Raw genomic sequence first — 20,449 nt, forward strand, 5'->3', positions numbered from 1 at the left:
CTTCTTGCTGTAGCTTATGCAGAACTTCTTGATCTCACCTGAGTTTCCCTCACCATCTTCATTTCTTGCCTCTTTCTACTCTGGGTAACACACTCCAGCCAAATTGAATGCTAGCTATTCTCCAAAGATACATTTTCTTTTGTTTCTGAGTTTTTGTCTACTCTGTTTTCTCTATCTGTAACACTTTTCGTATCTCCTCCTGTATCAGTTAATTTTTTCCTGCATAACAAACTTCCCCAGCTTCGACAGGTTCTTTGCACATCTCAAGGTTCTAGCAGCAAGGGAAGGCAAGATCCGATGTGCGAGTACTTTTCAAGTCTCTGCCTGTGTCATGCTTACTACTGACTCCACTGATCAAAGACATGACTAAGTCCAGACTGAAGGGGTGGAAAAATAAATTCTACTTCATGGGAGCAGCAGTACAATTACAATAAATTAGGGGCAAACATACAGGGATGGAAGGAATTATTGTAGTTTTTCTTTACGAGTAATTTACCACACTTCTCCCCACCTCTTTGTTAGCTCCTACTCATCTAGTCTCAGTCTAGAAATCACCTCCTCTGGAAAGATTTTCCCGATCCCTAAAGCCTGAGTGAAAAACTTCTCCCGTGAAACCTTATATTCACTATTATCGCATCTATTACTTCCTATGGCCAATGAATGAATGAATCAATGCATTTATATGACAAATGTTGGACCTCCAATTCATACAGTTGACTGTACTCTCCATTTTATGGCAATGTAATATCAGCTTTCCCTATCTGATGGGAAGGTCACTGAAAAGAGGGAGTGTATTTTGGTTTCTGTTTTATCTTTAAAGTATCTATGAAATAAACACAAAATAAAAGTAAAATGTGGTAATTTCCATTAATAAAAAAAGGTATGAGAGGGTTCTTGAGACTCCTGCAAGATCTAGTGGGCTGCAAATATTTAGGAAGATCTGAGACAGCACAAAACTGAAATAGTTACAAAACGCTCATCAGAGGGGAGAAGAGAAGAGAAAATTAGCCAGAGAAAGCAACACTTTCCTTTTTATTAGATTCATGTCTTTTTAAAGTCCAACCTCTCTTTGTAAAATGTTTCTTTGTTTTTAACTTCCTCATTATAAAGCAGACAAACTCTGTCCCTGAAAATGTTTTCTACTTGGTACATCACTCAGTGCTCAGGCCTGCACTGTGTAGGGCACCAGCAATCAAGTCCATCATTTCGGAGAAAAACACCATGAAGGCCAGGAGGTAATCAACCAGGGCCTCCCCTCCTTCTCGTACACATACACACGCACACACATGTGTGCATATATATACCTTTATGTGTACACATACACACTTTTTTATATAAAAATAATATAACAGGTTTACACAGCGCTACTAATTCTTTGAAGTTTCACAGCAAGGTCTATGCTCAGTATACTATTTTTTACTTTGGATTAAAGTGGGAATTTTAGGCTTAAAAATAGATTTAAGATTATTGAACAGAAGCCGTATAACAGATTTAATAAGTTCTGATCAACAGGTAACTAGAAATATGTAGCTGTTATCCTAATGCTCGGTACTACAACACATCCCAATCAATTATTTTCATTTTAACTAAAATACAAAAGTAAAATAGTTTGCTAAAATAATTTTCTATTCATTATGTTAGCATATGTACCAAATTATACTAACTGCATGATAATCTCTATGAACCAAGGCTATCTTTTTAGCATGTGTTGATCTCTACTTCATTAAATACAGTACCAAGACCGCAACCACAGAAAAAAGAATGCATGCTGTACAACAAAAATAAGAGCACGACAATTTGCAGGTTGATATCTAACTTACATGGCACCTAAAACAAGTAAGAGAAACAAATCTTACAAGATAGATATCAAACTAATTTGCAGCAACATTTAATATATAGTTTTATCAGAAGGAATACATTTAGGTCACAGTTACATGGAAAAACACATAAACTGTGAAATTCTAGGCTTTCTCCTAGAATATTCGAAATGCTCATAGAAAGTACAATAAAGATGGCCATCAGGTGACTGAATAAACAGAATGTCATTTAGTATTTTAAAAACACAGATTCTGGGAATAGAAGCTACCACCAAAATATCCAGAAATCTGAGTTAACAGACACTCTATTCTGGATACTTGATACTAATAAATACAAGGAGCGTTTACACACTATGAATGCAAGGCAATAGCCTAAGGGATAGTCACAGAAAAGAATAAGTGAGCACAATCTTGCCAGAGTGAGTACAGAGAGCTCCTGCTATGTTTTGATCCCCAACCCCACCCCACAAAAGATTTGGGAAAGAAATCTTTCAGTAGCTCAAGCCCATTCCCTCTGCTCCCACCAAGACACAACACAGCTCAAGCTTGGCGTCACATCTTTCGGATGCTGGTATGATGCTTGATCATTCAACTGGACAGGCCCTGCTCATGGCCTCTAGGGCTCTGACTGGCTCAACCTCCCTCCCACCGAAGGGTCAACATTGTCTCTGACGCCACAAGTGAGGTAACTCTAGAAGAATTAGAAGAAGGAGGTATCTGATGAAAAGGCACCGGCCAGTCTGAAATCCTCTTTGGTGAGAACACTGTACATGCGCTGAGGCAGCGCTCGGGAGTAGGGGGCGGGGCGGGGCACCGCGGTGCGCAAAATGAGTTCCCGGCCAGCAGGGGCTGGGAAGTCTGACACCGAGTTCTGCCGTCTCTCTTCTGGGGAGCCCATTCTCTTCAGTTCCTCCTCCGGTGGAGCCATGGCTGCAGCCTTGAATAGAATCAAATGCTAAATTCAAGACCGAGTCAAATGCTAAACTTAGATCATTTTGAAGGGCAGATGAATAAACATGATAAACACACAGAAATGTTCTACATTATTCAGTAATGCAGTCGACTATGTTGTGATTACTCAAAAAAAAAAAAACACAACAGAAAGTACAAGAAGCTTGAAACACTGCATGAGCAGCTAGAGATAACAAATAAATTGGTGACAGAGACAGAAAGGATAATGACTGTCAGGCAATCTGCTATGCAAAGTGAGGGTCATATTCAGACATCTGATGAAGAGGGAAAATGTACTGTTTTCTATTGGTTTCTTCTAGCAATGACACAAGACCAAGTCTGATGTCTTCAGTCCATAAGGCGCTGCTTCTCTCCAGAGTCTAGAAAAATGGTTTTTCTCCCAATTTTCAATTCTTTTTAAGGTTCATTTGCCAAATTAAAACTGGGAACACTGTTTTTGTTTGGTGGGTGGCTAATGTGCTCAGTAGTGATAGAAATTCATGTAATGTAGCAATGGCCACAAAAGAGAAGTTCACAATATTAAAGGCATCTATTTTTTCATTAAAACTGCATAAAATATATATTTAGTTAGAGCCCTCATTTTAACTGATTACTCTATTTCTTTCAGGATACCACTGATTTGGGAAAAAATTGTTTTGGCAATGGAAATATGAAATTATGCTAAACATCAAGAAAAGTATGCCAAATCCAGACTGCTAAAGAGCGGTTAGTCTTAATGACCTTATGAAGTTAGAAGGATGGGAAGAACAAGGAACTGAGGGACAAAGGCTATTTTGTTACCTCATCAGAAGATTCAGTCAGCTTGAGAAAGGGTGAGAAAAGAAACAATGATGAAAAGTAAACAAGCAAGATGGTTTTTTTAAAAAGAGCTAAACGAGAGATTTCAAGATTATTTCAGAAAGCATGCACTACATTAAGGAACATGATCCTATCAAGAGTATCAAGACAAACACGCACCACATACAACACACCTAGCTATCAAATTGAGCAGACATACCCACTATTCATGCATCAGATGGTTCAACAGGTATACAGTGTCATTTAATGGGGAAATGATTTAACAAAAAGCTAGCTCTTTTACTAGAGAATTCAGATGCTAAAAAAAAGTGCTCATAGCTTGAAAAATAATCCAATAAATTTAAGAATAGGTGTCTCAGAGCTATTCAATTTAGCAAGACTGAAGCAAAATTCAGTCAGTGGTTTATTTGCTGAGTTCCATTTAAGTTTGTGTGTGTGTGTGTGTGTGTGTGTGTGTGTGAGAGAGAGAGAGAGAGAGAGAGAGAGAGAGAGAGAGAGAGAGAGAGAGAGACTGTGACTGAAACATAATCCTAATGAAATTTATTAAATGTATAATTTTAAGAAAGTTTTAAATATGTAAAATTACTATATGCTATAAAAATTCTCAGTGAAATTTCATACTTTTAAAAGTTAAAATCTTAATTAGTAAAACTGATATACAGTGTCAGTAAATTACGAAAAGTTACATGAATAAACCTGAGTGGTTTACATTAGCCAGACATTTACGGGCTGAGTGCTTGTTATATGATTATAGTCTGCCAAATCCCTAAAAACATTCACCACAAGGTTTGAAAGTTTTAAAACTGCATAATGTGGGATAAATGTACAACTTCAGATTAGCTATGCAATGAGGCTACTGAAAAATGATGCACTTTTATATTTACTGATGTAGTAAGATAATTATATTAAGTGGAAAATAAGAATAAAAGTAAATTACATAATACAATCCTATTTTGTAAAATATACATAGATTTGTATACACTAGATGTCAAATATTGACAGTGATCATCAGTGGACAGTGAGATATGATTCTTTTCTTTACAATGAGCCTTTTCTTACAGTCTGGAGGGAAAAGGCTATTTCCAATTTGGGGAAAATAATTTTGTTTGACTAATCAAAACAAGTAACATTCAGCATTAAAAATATAAATACTTTAGATTTTAAATCCTCAACACACAGTATTAACAACTGAGGAAAGAGGAAAGAGTTTTTGCAATATGAGGAAAATTCATATTGATAACAAGGAAATGTGCTTATAAGCTTCTGGCAAGTAAGCTAGCAAAGATATTACAGGGTGTAAAAACAAACTCAGTTCTTGGTGTCATGCCAGAGACAAAAACAAAGTAAACCAAAGCAATTATCTATTGCTCTAATTTATAACGAAGTAAAATACTTAGTTTTTAACTTGAAATGTTTAACTTTAGGGGACCATAAATAATCCCAGGTTTTAGTTCTTCTTATAAATTCAGATCAGTATATTTGGCTATGATTTTGAATATATTAATTAGATGTACTTCAGATTGACTTAAAAGAGATTATCAAGTTTTTATTCCATGTGTAAACCCATGAAAATTCTTCTTATTTGATTCTGAGAATTACACCTTCAAAACTGGGTCATTTTAGTGTCCTCACAGTGCTGGGTAACGAGCACCCTGTATTTAGTGCACTTCACGATATTTTTATTAGAATCTTTAATATTAATGAGCCCTGACATGAGAACATCTACGGGATGCCAGCACCTCTTAACCGGTACATAAGATCTGTATAGAAAATATCAGCACAAAGTATAAGCAGTATCATCTTCATAAAAATCCAAACTTTAATAGCTTTAGAAATGTCAAAAGATACTATATAATTTTTAAATCTCTGCTTTCATTAATAGAGGTAATGACAAAGACAATTTTTCAAACTAGGCTTTCTTTCTGTGCTAAAGCCTAAGTTTCCATAGTCCCAAAAATCTGAAATCTTGTTCTTCATTCTTATGAAATCTCTGAAGTTAGATCTCTTCACCATTACAAAAATAGTTAGATTTACTAACTTTACAAGCTAAGTTGTGAAACCATTTGCAGTACATGGAGTTTAAAATTGGTAAAACTCGATTCTAATTCGAAAGTGAACAGGTTTTTTTTTTTTTTTACAGCACAGCACTGGACATGTCTAAACAAGTCCTTATCATAGATTCTGTAACAATGGATTTCAGACCCTTCTAACTTCTGAAATTTAAGTCCTAAAATATACTTACCATTTTACTTCAACATGCAAAGTAGCAAAAGGATTTCAAAAAACTCAAAAGTCACTGTTGAGAGTCATTGTTTCTTCAGTGTTCGAACCCAAAGCCCAGACTTACACTCAGCTAGCAGCTTTATAGTCAGCCATGTATGGGAATCAAAACAACATCCTACTGAGTAGAGGTCTAGAGAGATCATGATACAGTCAATAGGGAATCTCACATACCCTCTGTGCATTCACAAACAGCTTGTGAATAATTCTGCCAGCATGTCCTCTTCCTGCACCGATGACTAACACTTCAGGCTGCTCTAAAAGGCAACTCACAAACCTAGGAGAGAGAGATAAGGAAAGCATAGAAAGCGAGCAGCTCGGTTCACATTATGTCAATCCTCGCAGATTAATTTTGTGGACAAATCCTAAAATTGATACTGCCTAAACCTACCAAGGCTGGAGCGGAAATTTCAGAACAGGATAAACTGACAACTGGAATTAAAATCTACACAAATGACAATCTTACTGCCTTTCGACTATTTTTATAAAATTGGTTAAAAGCCCATCTCTATCTAAGTGTAAAAAGAAACATTCAGTACAAGATCAAAAAAAAATGTTGGACAACAAAACAAAGTGTAATTTATTCAGCAAAGCAATGATTCATATTTCTTGTTTTTGTAAAATGCCATTTTGTGCTGGAAACACTGTACTTCCAAGTATATCATAGATAACATGTGGTGGAGCTAACAGAGTGGAGGGCACAGAGTCACCAAGCCTGCACCACCTGCTCACTAATTCATACTGCCTTTTTAGAAACGATTAGAGCTTATTCTTCTCATTTAAAAGAAGGAATTTTCAAAAGCAAAGAAGGTTGGGAGAAAATTTCACTCAACAAAAGATATAAAATTCAAACAAGAACTTGTTAAAAGCTATAACAAATGCCTTGTCATATAATATTAATTATTTAGCATCAATAATGACATTCCTGTGGAAAGGGTAATGACAATGTTAACATTATAACAGATTCAAGCTGATGAAGTAGCTAATTTGGAAATGCTACCACCAACAAAAACACGGGCTCACACTAACAGGCTCCCCTGGTTATGGTGCTGAGTCACAGAGGGAGGAAAAGACTGAGCTAGTCATTCACCTCATCCTGGAAAGAGCATCTGGACACTTTTGAAACATATTCACAAAGTGCATAATATATGCACCTTTGCTATCATAAATCTTTTTAAAAATTAAATGAATATTGAGCAGAAATACAGTTGCAGAATACCTCAGACTGTGGTTAAGGTACAGTGAGAGCTGAAAGCAAAGCTGTGGGGCATTTCAAGTAACAAAGAGGAAACAGCTCCCCCACAGGAAACTGCAGGCACCACATTTCTCAGAGCTACAAAAAGAGACGGGTAAAACTTGCTTCTAAAAGTGGCAGGAATGGAGACACCTAGCAAATAATCAAAAAATACAGTAGAGGTCAAATCCTATGATAAGTAGGTATTTCTCTGCCTCTAGCCAATGCTTGTTACAAATATAGGAGAACCATAAATCAATCTCAATATTCTATTAAATTTTTCTAAATAGAGTGGTGGCTTTTCCTACTGCAGACAAAAATGAGTTAGTCAAATTAGCAATTACCTTTCAAGATCTTCCTTTTCCTCCTCCTGTTCACATTTCTCAGTTCCAAATTTGGCTTTCAGTGAGCGGGCTCTAGCAATTATAGCTTCCACATTAGTAATTTGATGAATGATTTCCTAACAGTGGAAAAGGCAAAGACATACATTAGAAGATAGCAAAAAAAGCAAAGCCTTTTAAAAATGTATCTTTAAAGTAATTACTGCCAACTGAAGAGAATGCATGGCAAGATCCTGACACGGTATCAAACTTACTTCCAATTTCTTGTCTTCTGGATTGGGGAAGTGCAAAACTTTACTGGAATGAGATATTATTTGCTTTATAATCTTCTTAACTGAAGAAATGTTCTCCAGATTTTCTATTTTTAAAAAGATCAAAGCCATCATTAAATAACTTAGGCAAAAAAACCTTTCATTTTTGGAAATAACTGATGACTAATCAAGTAAGACATTTACCTTCTTCTTTTACCTTGAGTAAGGCTGCATGAATTACACAAGGTAACAGGTGCCGAGCAAGGTCTGCAGGTTTCTGTATTGCCAGATAGTGCAGCACCTGAAGGACGCACAAAGTCAAATAAATGATCAATGCAGGTGTCAAAGAATAAAGCGGCCATTTACGCAAGTAAAAAAATCCTCTGAACCACTGAGCACATCTGTTAAGAGTAGTGCTCTCTTAGTACCTATCCCTATTCATCCAAATAAGTAGCTACTACTCTCAAAGGTAAGGATAATGTTACTGAAAAGAAATAAGTACTTCAGTCTTTAATAATGTTGAATATGCTCATAAAGTTTTTTTCCTGAGTCCATATGTAATACATGCAAATTAGGAACAAAAAAAAAAATAAAAACATCTGTAAATTATACTAGAAATAGAAATAGAAATTGTTAACAGTGGAACGTTTTCATTCCAAGATTTGTTAAGACATTGAATACACATAATATATTAAGAGAATGAATACGAAGTATGTAAAATACTGTTTTGTAACTTGCTGAGATTTCTCACTTCACGTTTCTAAACATTCCTAGGGACCTCCCCTTAATTTGTTTGTTTAGTTGTTTTGGTTTATCATTTTTTCCAAAATGAAAATTATTTTATTTTTCTGATTATAGAAATAGAGAAGTAAATGTAACACATGGAGCCAACCTTTAAGCTCCTTATTCATCAGCAGTAAAAAGAAATCTCATAAGGTGAAGCTGACTGATAATGCTCATAGATTTCAAAAATTAAATAAGTAAATAAGTAAATACATACATACATACATACATATATACATACAAACATACATACATACAGGGACGTGTAATGCAAAAGTTCTCCAGAAATCCTACTTCTGAAGGAACACATTTTTGCGTTTATCTTCTCAGACTTATTTCTATGCCCATTTAAACACACAGATATAGATGCATATTCAATTTCGTAACAAAAATTCATAATATACATACTGTTTCACAAACTTGCTTTGTTCATTTAATGACTTATGATTTTTATTTTTTGGCTTGGTTTTGGGTGGTCTGAAACTTTTTTTTTAATTATGAGATACACATACCACAGTATTTATAGTTTAAAACATGAATACTTATTTATACACCAAGAGTTTAAGAAACAGAACATCACCAGTACTTTCCACATCCCCCTGTGTGCCCTGCCCCACCCCTCAAGCATAACTACGAATCATTCTTTTGTTTTCTCCACAATTTTCTTACACATATATATGTAGCCCTAAACAATGTGTTGCTTGGTCTGGTTTTAATCTTTATATAAATGGAAGTCTCTGGTTACACCCCAGTGACTTCAGTACTGTTTTTGAGATGTCTGTATGTTGATAGATGCTACAGTTTATTCATTTTCACTGCTGATAAAATGTTCCTCCACTGATGGACTCCCCAAGATTTTTTGGCTATTACAAATAATACTCCTATTATTGCATATGTTTCCTGGTGCATATGTAGAGGAATTTCTCAAGGATATATACCTAAAAATAGACTATGCACAAAATAATGCTAATTTTTAATATCGAAGTCATATTCCTAGTAATTTTACAAAGTGTTTCAACAGATTTATACTCTCATCTAGAATAGTAAAGAGTTCCCATTGTCATACATCCTTGTTAACTTAATCCAAATTTTGTTTTCCTTAACCTACAGAAAAATTTGCAAGAATACAAAATATGTATATACAATTGTAACCATGCAAAAACTTCACTTCTTTAAAATTATTTTTCTTTTCTTTTACCTTCATTCAAATTGGCCCTGTCTAGTCTAATAGCACCATGACTCACTTGCTTCTTTTCTTTCCTTATCTCTCTACCTTTCCACATATTGCACATCCACACAATCATTACGCCTTTAGGTCAAACAGTTTTAAGAACAAAGCCTCAGGTCTGTTGACGACAGAAACAGTTTAGGTCAAACTAAAGATAAACACCTTGATCTCAGTTGTGTTTCAGCTGCAGATCCATTAAGATGGAATAACCTTACTTGCCATATCCCCTAGAAACCAAAAGAATGAGACCATGACTGACATCAGGACCTAATGCAATAATCAACTGCCTTCTACCCCACCCCCGACCAATCAGTAGCGCTCACAACCCCAACTCCTTAGCTACCATGACTAATGATCTTTCTCCTCTATAACCTATTCCCTACAGGCCATTGAGGAGCCACGTATTTAAGCACTCCCAGTGTCTCTGGGCTTGGTGCCATTTCCTTAAATAAACCCTTCTTTGCTGCAAACTCCTGCTTATGTCTCAATTGGCTTTAATATGCACAGGCAGATGAACCTCTTCTATTTTGGTAACACCCTTTGCCTAGATTCACTTATTGTTAATCTTTTTAACTCATCTGTTTTATCACAAGCCTTTCTCTCCTCCTCTGTATGTGCATACTATCTGTTAAAAACAAAATTCAACCAATAAATTTGAAGATCTTATTCGCTTTAAGCGACTCATAATTCTGGCAGCATCCCACCTAGCAACTAGAAAAATTGCTCTGAAGGGCTGTACAAAATGGAAGGTTTTTATAGGAAAAAGGGTGGGGTAAGGGAGCAATTAACAAAAGAAAAGATTATTTGGGGGCTGCGATATCTTTTCCTGGGGGTAGGGGACAGAAAGGGTTTTATCTTGCAGACTGCCTCTTCTTTCTGTGGGGGATGTAGAGGACCTAGCGGACAGATTACCTTACTGGTAGTTGCCTAAAAATTCCAAACTGGTTAAGGTTATGTTTCTCAGAGATGTTGAAACTACAATTAGCAGGCATTAAATCTAAATTTGGCTTTTAGCATGAGTGATGCCAATTTGGGCCTGTGGTTTTTTTCTTTAGCACATACACACATCCATTTTTTTTTTTGAATAATTTGAGAGCGAGTCGCATACATCATCATATCTCTTTATCTTCAAATACCTCAGTGTGTATTTCCTAAAATTAATGTTTTCTTATGTAATCAAAACAAACTATTTTGATTAAACACTGATCAAATACTTTTAATCTAATCTACTATCCATATCACAATTTCGTCAAATGACTGAATAATGTCTTTTATATCTTTTTCCTTCACCATACAGGATCCAGTTAAGGATCATGCATTGCCTTTAACTGTCATACTTCTTTAATGAAACTGAAACCGTTTTCCAGTCTCTTTTATAACACTGACATTTTGAGTACAGTCTTACCCCCTCCCAGCTTTCTGATTAATTCAATTCCATACTTTACTGATATTGCTTTAGTTTTTAAAAATTAAGACATAAATACCATAAAATCTGCCACTTTAAAATGGTTTACAGTGGTTTTTAGCATATTTACAAGGTTCTGCAACCATCACCATTGTCTAATTACAGAACATTTTCATTACCCCAAAAAGAAACCCAGTCCCCAAAAGAAGCCACTCCCCAATTTCTCCCACCTCTGATCCCTCCTGGCAACTACTAAACTAACTTTCTGTTTCCATGGCTTTGCTTATTCTGGACATTTCATATAAATGGAATTATACAATATGTGGTCTTCTGTTTCTGGCTTCTTTCACTTAGCATGTTTTCAAGGTCCACCCATGTTGTAGCTTGTATCAGAATTTCACTCGTTTTTATGGCTGAATAATATTCCATTGTATGGATATACCCATGGTGTGCTTATATCCATTCATTAGCTGACATACATTTGAGTTAGCTCCGCTTTTTAGCTATTATAAATAATTCTGTCAATATTTGTGTAAGCAATTTCCTGTTTTATCTAATGTCCTTTTCCTATTCCAGAATCCCATTCAGGATATCACATTACATTTAGCAGTTATGTTTCTAGACTCCCTTTAGAGTGAGTTTCTCAAGATTTCCTTGTTTTTATTGACCCTGACAGTTTTGAGGAATTCTAGTTAGGTATTTTGTAAAAAGTCTCTCAATTAAAATTTATTTGATGCTTTCCTCACAATTAAACTGGTGTTATATATTTTGGGGAGGAAGACCAGTGAGGTAAAGTGCTATTTTCATCACATCACATAAAGAGTACATACTATCAATGTGTCTTATCCCTGTTTTTAAGCTTGCTCACCTGGTCAATGTAGTGTTTGTCAGGTTTCTGCACTGTAAAGTTAGTCCTTTTCCTCACTTTGCACACCGTACTCTTTAGAAGGAAGTCAAAATGCACAGCTCACACTTATGGCATTGGGAGTTACACTCCACTTCCTTGGGGGCAGAGTAGATCTGGAGTTCCTCTGCATGAAAGATTTGTCTCCTCTCCAGTTTATTCAATCATTTACATATCACTACAGATTCAACGATGTTAATTTTATACTTTGAGTTATAATCCAATACTACTTTGTCACTCAAATTGTTCCAGTGTTAGCCATTAGGAAATCTTTCAGTTGGTTCCTGTGTCCTTTTAACATACTCCAACAATTTTTTTTTTTAAAGCTCTTTTTAAAATAGAATATTTCTCATTTGGGGTTTATCTAATGTTTCCTCATAATTATATGCAGGTTATGCACTCTTTGACCAAACAATATGTAAGTGATGTTGGATCCTTCAGAGTACCACATCTTGATGTAGACAATCTCCATCTGCCCCTTACTGATATTTTAATTTTGATCATCCTATTTCTCCATTGTATTATTATTATTTATGTCTTTGCAATTCTGAAGTAATCTGTAGAGACACTTTAAGCCATGCAAAATGATGCTCTTCACCCACATTTCTATCTAGACTTGATATCTATAATATTCCTGCCTGGATCAACCTCAACTATGAATATAATTATAAAATGAAGAGTTTCCAACTCCAATATAGCCTCCATATTTATTAGTCATCTTGATGTTGAAATGCCCTTTCTACTCCATTTTAAAAAATTTATTTAAATTAGTTTCAAGTATACAGTAGATTGGTTAGACACCTATATAATTCATAAAACGATCCCCTCCAACTGCTCCCTCCCTCCCTTAGCCCTCCACCTAGCTATCATGTTAATACCAACTGCATTCCCTCTGCCATGCTCCCCATCCCCATGACCAACTATCAACTACTAATTTGTACCTCTTTAACCCTTCACCCCATTCTCATATCCCAACCCCCTCCCCTCTGTCCATCACTAAATTGTCCACTATATTTGCGTTTTTGATTAGTTTGTTCTTTTTGTTCCTTAGATTCCGCAAATAAGTGAAATCATATGGTATTTATCTTTCTCCAACTTATTTCACTCAGCATAATAACCTCTAGGTCCATCCATGTCATTGCAAATGGTAGGATTTCTTTTTTTTTAATGACTGAGTAATATTCCATATTATATATGAACCATAATTTCTTTATCAAACCGTCTGTTGATGGGCATTTAAGTTGCTTCCATATCTTGGCTACTGTAAATTGTGCTGCCATGAATGCTGGAGTTCATAGATCTTTACGAATTATTGTTTTGGTTTTCTTTGGATAAATACTCAGAAGTGCAATTGCTGGGTCAATCCCCCATTTCTTTATCTACAAATTATCAATGGGGACCTAAGGATTCTGATTTTTTTTCTTAACGATTTGTAATTCATCACCTTCCTTAATTATTTGGTACTCAAATTGTCCAGATTTGGCCAATAAGAGGCCCTTCAAGCTAGCTCCTTATGAAATACCCCTATTTTTTTTTCAAACACTTTCTTATTTTCTGGTAACACATGATGTTCCACACTCATCTTATACCTTCCCTTTTCCAATCCTGAAATCGGCCATTTCTCTGAGGAAAGCATGGTTCCTTTTAGAAAGAAATATTCTAAAAATCAAGATATACATTGTGCTCACTGCTACTGGGGTGTCACTGCTTCTAGATCCCTTCAGAAGAGAACAAGGAAATATATGCCTGTATATATACATACGTACATACCCACATACCTATTCACATTTTCAAAACCTATGAGTCCACATTCCAATCCACCGCTATCGAGTCTTCCTTGCCCACCTCAATTCCATGTTTGCATTTCACTTCCACAGTGAGAATTCTGGCTTCCAACTAACACCAACACATTTAAGTACTCTTTTGCTCAAGCAATAATCCATCTAAAAGTTCCAGAACTGCTTACCCATATCACTACACAAAACAAACCTGGAAAATAAAGTTTAGGATTTATTTGCACTGTTTTCCCACCTCCCAACACACCTGAGGGTATACAGTCAAAAATATCTTATATGCCCATAAATTGCTTGGATTAGATTTTCTCTCCGCTCCCCATTCCAAGTATCAATTACCTCCCCTCCACTGAGTATCAAGCTGTTTGAATTTGCCAATCTGATGTTGTGAGAAATGGTTATCTCAGTAATTTCTAATTTTCATTTCTCTTATTGTGAATGAAGTTGAAGATCTTTTGATAGGTTTAAGGGTAATTATCCTTTTTTTGGTGAGTTGTCTACTCATATTCTTGCTCATTTTTCTATAGCAATTTGACCCTTTATCTGTAATACATACATTTCTCCCGGCTTACAAATATTTCTCCCAGTTTATCATTTGTCTTTTGACTTTCTCTTTTGCCATATAAAAGTTTTCATCTTTTTGCCTGGAGGTCCTGAGGATTTTATTTTAAAAAATATTTAAAGTCTAGTAGTTCTACAGTCATGTATTTTGAAGTTCATTACTTCTGGTCAATTTTTCTATCTTCCATTTCTACCACTTTCTCTCCAACTCCTTTTACTCTTTTATTCCATTTTCATTCTCTTGGCTGTTTTGCTGCTTTTCCTTGAGGCCTTTTATTAAATTTACAATGAATCTATTTCTCATTGGGCCCCTTGTAATTTAGTCTTTATTTTTGATATAGTTATCTTTTTCTTCTACTTCTATCCTGAGTTAAACCAGCTGTGGTTTTGTTTTCTTTGTGTGGTTTTTGGGTCAAATTTTGCTACTGGTTTTAGTATTTGTGATTAAACATAATTTTTCCTATCTCTCATGCTTGTTTTAGAATATTTGATTCAGATGGAATGTTATGTTAATTTTCTTCTGCTTCATGGTTGATTTTCTGTGAAATGTTTTTATTATCTGAACTGATCCAGTTGCATTTTCTGTTTTTTATAGTAGTTTTGTATGGATATAGTCTGCACTTTAGTATTCCCAATCATGTCAGTTTGAAAGTATCCTCTTCTGCACAGTTTCTTTAATGGATGGCAGAAGGTGAGGGAGGTTGATAAGTCTTGTTTCTCTTTCATTTCTGCAGGATTTTTAATTTTCCCCTTATTTCCTTCTTTCCCATCACTGCTTTAGAAGGGGTATTAGTCCTTCTCTATAGATCCGATTCTTCCCAAGCAGTGTCTGAGTGTCCACTTCTAGTCGTGCTTACGTTTAAGCCCCTGCCCTGTAGTTAACTGTAGTTAACTGTGCTGTTAACTACCATGCTCCACCTGTGTTGAGTATTTTCGCACATAGTATAAGGCTCTTTCTAGGATGATTCTGTGCTCCATCTAAGTCTTTTGCATCTCTCAGCTCTTCTTAAAACACCCTGTCTCCATTCTCTACACCCACAGGCTTTTAGCAATAGGAACTCCACTGGAATTTAGCTTATTTCTCTACTTACAGTTAATTCGAAGGTCACTGCAATCTCTAGCCTCTCTTAATGTTGAAGGCATGATTTATTAATTTCATGGGGTTTTTTGCAAGGGGGGGGCAATGTGATATCAGGTGGCTGCCTACAGAACTCCAAATATTTTTTAATAATTACAAAACAATCCACTAAATGATCATATCGTAACTTATTGAACCAAGCCTTATTTTTGGTAATTTCGGTTTATATCTACTTTTTCACTAAAAAACTTTGTTAAACATCATTCTTGTACGTTGATCTTTATGTATTTCTCATTATTTCTTTAATAAATTTCTTGGTAGTAGAACTGTTAGGTCAAAGGACATTACAATTTTTAAGGTTTTGACATACGCTGTGAGACAGAACCATGGTAAGCATGCGACATAAAATATACGTCTTATTTTTTTGGCCTATTCCCAACCAGTTCTAATCTTAAATTTGAATAGTAGATATATAAACAGTTCATTATATGCTTTGCTTCTCAAGTGTGTCCAAAGCTCTCATGTCTATGATAATGAGATTTTTAGATGCTAGAACAATTATTAGCATTTTAATATTAGATACCCAAACTTCAGTTACCTTTTCTGCTTCCCGGGTATCATCGAAGAGTCTCCTTTGCCTTCGTGCAGGAATTGGCTTGGCTGTTTCCCAGGCTTCTACCCACATGTTGCTTGGAATCTTCATTCGGGCACTCAGCTCTCCTTTCAGAACCACGTTGCCCTTTTCATCAATCACTTCCTCTTCAATATAATCCCGAGGTGAATACCACCGCACAAAGTCTTCCAGAAAACAGCCTGGATTAGCTGCCTAAAACAAGGCAAAAATTTCAGCAGAATCAAATAAAAATCAACAGTTACTGATAAACCTACTTGCAAAATCGCTTTCCTTTTCACAAAAAGCCTATCTACTCTTTATATAATCTAATATGTGACATGAGTTTGGGTGTTACCTTTAAAATAAATCAGGTGTTAAGTACCCAAAGCATTTTCTTTTTGCTGTCTCCATTTTATAAAAAAAAAGAAAATATTTTTATTTGATGAATTTGGAAGTAAAAATTATGTGTGAAAAGAATTCTCTTAAACAGATTGTTACATAAAGTTAGTTTAAAATTATAGTATAACTGCTCAATACTTAAAAAGGTATCAAGTAAGTGAAAGTCAAGTAAATCAAATAATATACATCATGACCAGAATAATAACACAACAATGGAAAAGTTCTGCTCTTTTTTCCCTCAATAAATCAATACTGGTACTGCAATAAACATCTGCTAACCTCAAAAAAGTTCTATTTAGCCATCAAATTCTTGTGCTTTATGTAACAAATTACCATCACATAAATTGCTTTTGTGATGTTAAGAAACTGGAATTCAAACTATTGTTTTTCAGGCTTCTGAAACCTAACTAATTAAAGTTTTATTTAGTAGATAATTCTATAGAATCAACAATGGTGCATGCCAAAATCCTTTAAGTAATTCTACATTCAAGCCTGGAAAAAAATAGAGGCTTTGCAGTTTTAGTGGTAAGGCACACAGTTCTTTTTTGCAAGTGTCTAGTAATACATCAGTGGAGTACTAAGGATGACCACACACATCATCTCCTTAATACTCAAAGGATACGTGTACATACATTAAACACATGCTTTTTGGGTTATATTCTCTACCATAATGAATTCTTTCTGCTATGAGTAATATATTTAATTGCTTACAATAGTAAGCTATGTAAGCATTAACAAAGAAATGCTAAGCAGAAGATAATTTTCTTTATTTTTAAATTAAATTAACTTCAGACCTAAATGAAAATCAACATGATGAGAATGGTTAGTCTTAAATGTGAAAAGCAAAACTGCCAATTCCTCCTGGTAGCAAAAGTGGCTACCAGATTAACTATTCCCACCAATTTAGAAAACTCCCTGAGGGGATGAGGAATTAGAGGGGGGTCCTTAACCAATAGTCAACAACAGAAACTTCCAAGAGCTATTGGCATCATCGCAACAAAAAACTGTTGTGAACTGCAAAGGGTCAACATTACTGCATGACTCAGGATTCACACACAAAGATGTGGATATTAACCAGGCAACACCACACCCACATGAGAACATCTTAGGAAACGAGAGTGAAAGGCCTTGAATGAAGAGAGAGACCTTAAAGAAAATAGTACTGAACTCTTGTACTACAGAACGTGCTAAAGACAGACATTTCACACCAGAATTCCTCCTTCTGGTTGTCCTTACTGCACCAGGCTAACCATAAAACTACCAGGAGAGGGTCAAGACTCACTTCAGCTATGGCTTATCTTTGTTCTACTGTTATAAGTATGTACTCCAAGAGCATACTAGAGATTAGATCCTGTCCTTCTGGAATTATAAAGTGTAGGTGCCTCAGCTACATATCAGCATTCGTCCAAAGCTCTGGGGACTCTCCCAAGGGTCCCTAAACCAAGTCATCCTATACAAAAAAAGGGAAAGGCAACCATATCTATTTTAAAGTGACTATCTATGTCCTTGAATATATTATCTGATTCCTACAGATGGGCAGATGTGTAAGATGGCTATTTGAAATATAGTCTATTTTCTGATTAAAACAATGTTATAAGAGATTTGTAGGTGTCTAGCTTAGTCTAAAAGAGTCTAATGAACCGTAGTTTTGCTGCTGCGCAGTGTTAAAGAAATTACATAGAACCTTACCATCAGGAGCCAATATGTTTCTATGGGGAAAAGCTTTTACAGTTCCAAGCTGGAATTTCTTTCTGTACATGCCTTTGCAAGAACACTGTAGTAGGACAGGGACAGATGAATATGAAGGCAGCTAGAGGTCAGGTTAAAAACAGTGGCTGCAGAGACTGGTATTTCTTACCATGCGCACATACCCTAAGCCAATTCTCTACCTTTTTGATTTAACATATGCCCTCAGAGCCAATTGGCTTCTCATTATCCATTGTACCAACTGTTTATTTTAAAACAACACATCCCTCTTTCTTGTTTCACAGCAGAATACAGCTCACAGATTTTCTGTATCTTTTTAGACTCTAAGAAAACATGCAGCTCTTAAGAGGTTTACTAAAGATTTTTTTTTCTTCTAGCAAAGATGGGGGAAATAAGCAAGGAAAAAGAGGCTCCCTTTTATTGTCACAAATCTAACAGGGATGATGAAAGTGGAATAGGTTTTCATGGAGTGTTTATGTTGAAAAAATCAAACGCAGACTGGCCTACATAGCACAAAAGCAGGACTGAATAGGGGCTATTGAAACGGAGATGGGGGCCATCACAGACCATCACACTGAAGAGGAAAGCCTGGGCCTGGGAGACAGTCCAGAGTATCAGCAGTAGGAAAGGGAAGTCCTGTGACCTGCAGGGCTACCCACTTGGATTTTTAAAAAAATATATACATAGACTTGCCTCTACTTTCAAGAATAAGTAATTATTTAAAAAAAAAAACAACAAACAAACCTTTCTTCATCCCTAGGTTTGTAAGCTAATAAGCCAAATGTCACCATTCTTTGAATCCTCTATGTCCTAGATACAGGCCCGTATTAAGCCTAAAACAGTCTTCTCTAAGTATCAAATGCCTACTCATCCTAAATGGTGACTCATCTGAGAAACTTTCCATGACCCACTCAGTAGAGTCAGTCATCTTTTTTGATCTTGGCTTCATAACTCATCGTATAATAATTATTTACATATCTCCTCCCACAACCTCAATAGACTGTAACTGAGGATAAATATTCTAGTTCTTACTTGCCTAACCTCAGTGCAAGTCACAAAGTAGGAAATCGCTGAATGAATGAAACTATGTTAAATCCTAAGGGTTTCTTAAAAGCCTTGCATTAAATTGACTAAACATACACAAAGGAAGAAAACATCTCAAAGCCAATGCATATATAAAAACTATTCAATTGTCAACTTTCAACTATTGTTCAAAGATTGTTCTTTTTTTTTTTTTTTTTAACTTAAGAAGTAACTTTGACTATAACCTTTAGGGGATGGATGTGGGGTACTATAACTAATGAAATAAAAACATTTAATAAAAAAGACATTCAGGTCTTCATACCACCTTATTGAGTGACTTTCACAGCTTCATCCCAGAATAGCTCAAAATAGAAACTCGAGCTCTGATAGTGTGACCCACCTTAAAAGACTCCATATCTGAGAGTAGACAGGCACTCTGCATGCGTGCTCTGAGGTGAGCCCCTTCTGCTGAGGTACCTAATTTAGCTAGAACCTCTGACTGCTCTTCTAGCAGATCTTCTGTCATAGGTGCTGGTTCCTGTGAAGTACAAAAGGACAAAGCTCATGAACAGCCTTTTTTTAGACAAAGCAGAACTATAAAAATAGAATAAAGGCAACAATTATTTCAGCACTAGCGGTCACAAGATATATACTTAGAAGAATTCAGAAAAATTCACAAGACTTTTGTAAGCTACATTAAAAAGTAACAGATTAATAAGAATAAATATGACTATCAGCACCCCCCAACACACAACAGTAAGCTTATCATGTTTCCCTTGATGAGGCTTGATAGCTAAAAGACAGGAATATGAGTACACTGAACATTTTCCTGTCTATTAATGATACAGAAATGAAATCCTAATGATATTTTATGAATGTTATCACTAGTTGCAATAAGATTTTTATTAAAACTAATAAGAAGAAAATTGATGTATATGAAAATAAAATTAAAGGCAAATGAATTGAACCCCAACTAAATGCTCCCAAGTAACTAAGTTTTATGTCAGAGAAGTTGCTTTCAGTTTAGGTTCAAAAGACATTCTAATTACTAATTCCCACAAAAAGTTGTTGGTTTTTTGGGGAATCAGAGACATTATACATTTCCGTGGTAACCCCAAATTAAGAAGTAACTAAGGCATCTACGGCCATGCCACCCTGAATGTGCCCAATCTTGTCTGATCTCGGAAGCTAAGCAGGGTCTGACTTGGTTAGTACTTGGATGGGAGACCACCTAGGAATATTGGGCGCTGTAGGCGCTAAAA

At 35.6% G+C, this 20,449-nt stretch overlaps 2 protein-coding genes and 1 pseudogene across 5 annotated transcripts in view; 2 read left to right on the forward strand and 1 right to left on the reverse strand.

Annotated features, from left to right (window-relative positions):
• Window positions 1–20,449, forward strand: part of ZRANB3 (zinc finger RANBP2-type containing 3) — a 262,163-nt gene that overhangs the window by 225,782 nt on the left and 15,932 nt on the right. For 3 of the 4 annotated variants that reach the window (XM_011354495.2, XM_023527494.1, XM_023527491.1), the window contains exon 22: window positions 3,397–3,938. The exons of the other annotated variant lie outside the window; for it this stretch is intronic. In XM_011354495.2, the coding sequence (XP_011352797.2) occupies window positions 3,397–3,453 (57 nt within the window). In that variant the 3' untranslated portion in view covers window positions 3,454–3,938. Of the gene's footprint in view, window positions 1–3,396; window positions 3,939–20,449 lie in introns of those variants that run through there. 4 annotated transcript variants of the gene reach the window in all.
• RAB3GAP1 (RAB3 GTPase activating protein catalytic subunit 1) overlaps window positions 1,015–20,449 on the reverse strand; it is an 89,100-nt gene continuing 69,665 nt past the window's right edge. Inside the window, exons 18-24 of the mRNA XM_011354499.2 lie at window positions 19,588–19,725; window positions 16,044–16,271; window positions 7,898–7,994; window positions 7,697–7,800; window positions 7,446–7,561; window positions 6,042–6,144; window positions 1,015–2,754 (exon numbers count right to left, since the gene is read on the reverse strand). Coding sequence (XP_011352801.1) covers window positions 2,518–2,754; window positions 6,042–6,144; window positions 7,446–7,561; window positions 7,697–7,800; window positions 7,898–7,994; window positions 16,044–16,271; window positions 19,588–19,725 — 1,023 coding nt within the window. The 3' untranslated portion in view covers window positions 1,015–2,517. The remainder of the gene's footprint in view (window positions 2,755–6,041; window positions 6,145–7,445; window positions 7,562–7,696; window positions 7,801–7,897; window positions 7,995–16,043; window positions 16,272–19,587; window positions 19,726–20,449) is intronic.
• LOC111736125 lies at window positions 20,325–20,443 on the forward strand (annotated as a pseudogene).

Source organism: Pteropus vampyrus, unplaced genomic scaffold, assembly GCF_000151845.1.
Source record: "Pteropus vampyrus isolate Shadow unplaced genomic scaffold, Pvam_2.0 Scaffold17, whole genome shotgun sequence".
Classification (NCBI taxonomy): domain Eukaryota; kingdom Metazoa; phylum Chordata; class Mammalia; order Chiroptera; family Pteropodidae; genus Pteropus; species Pteropus vampyrus.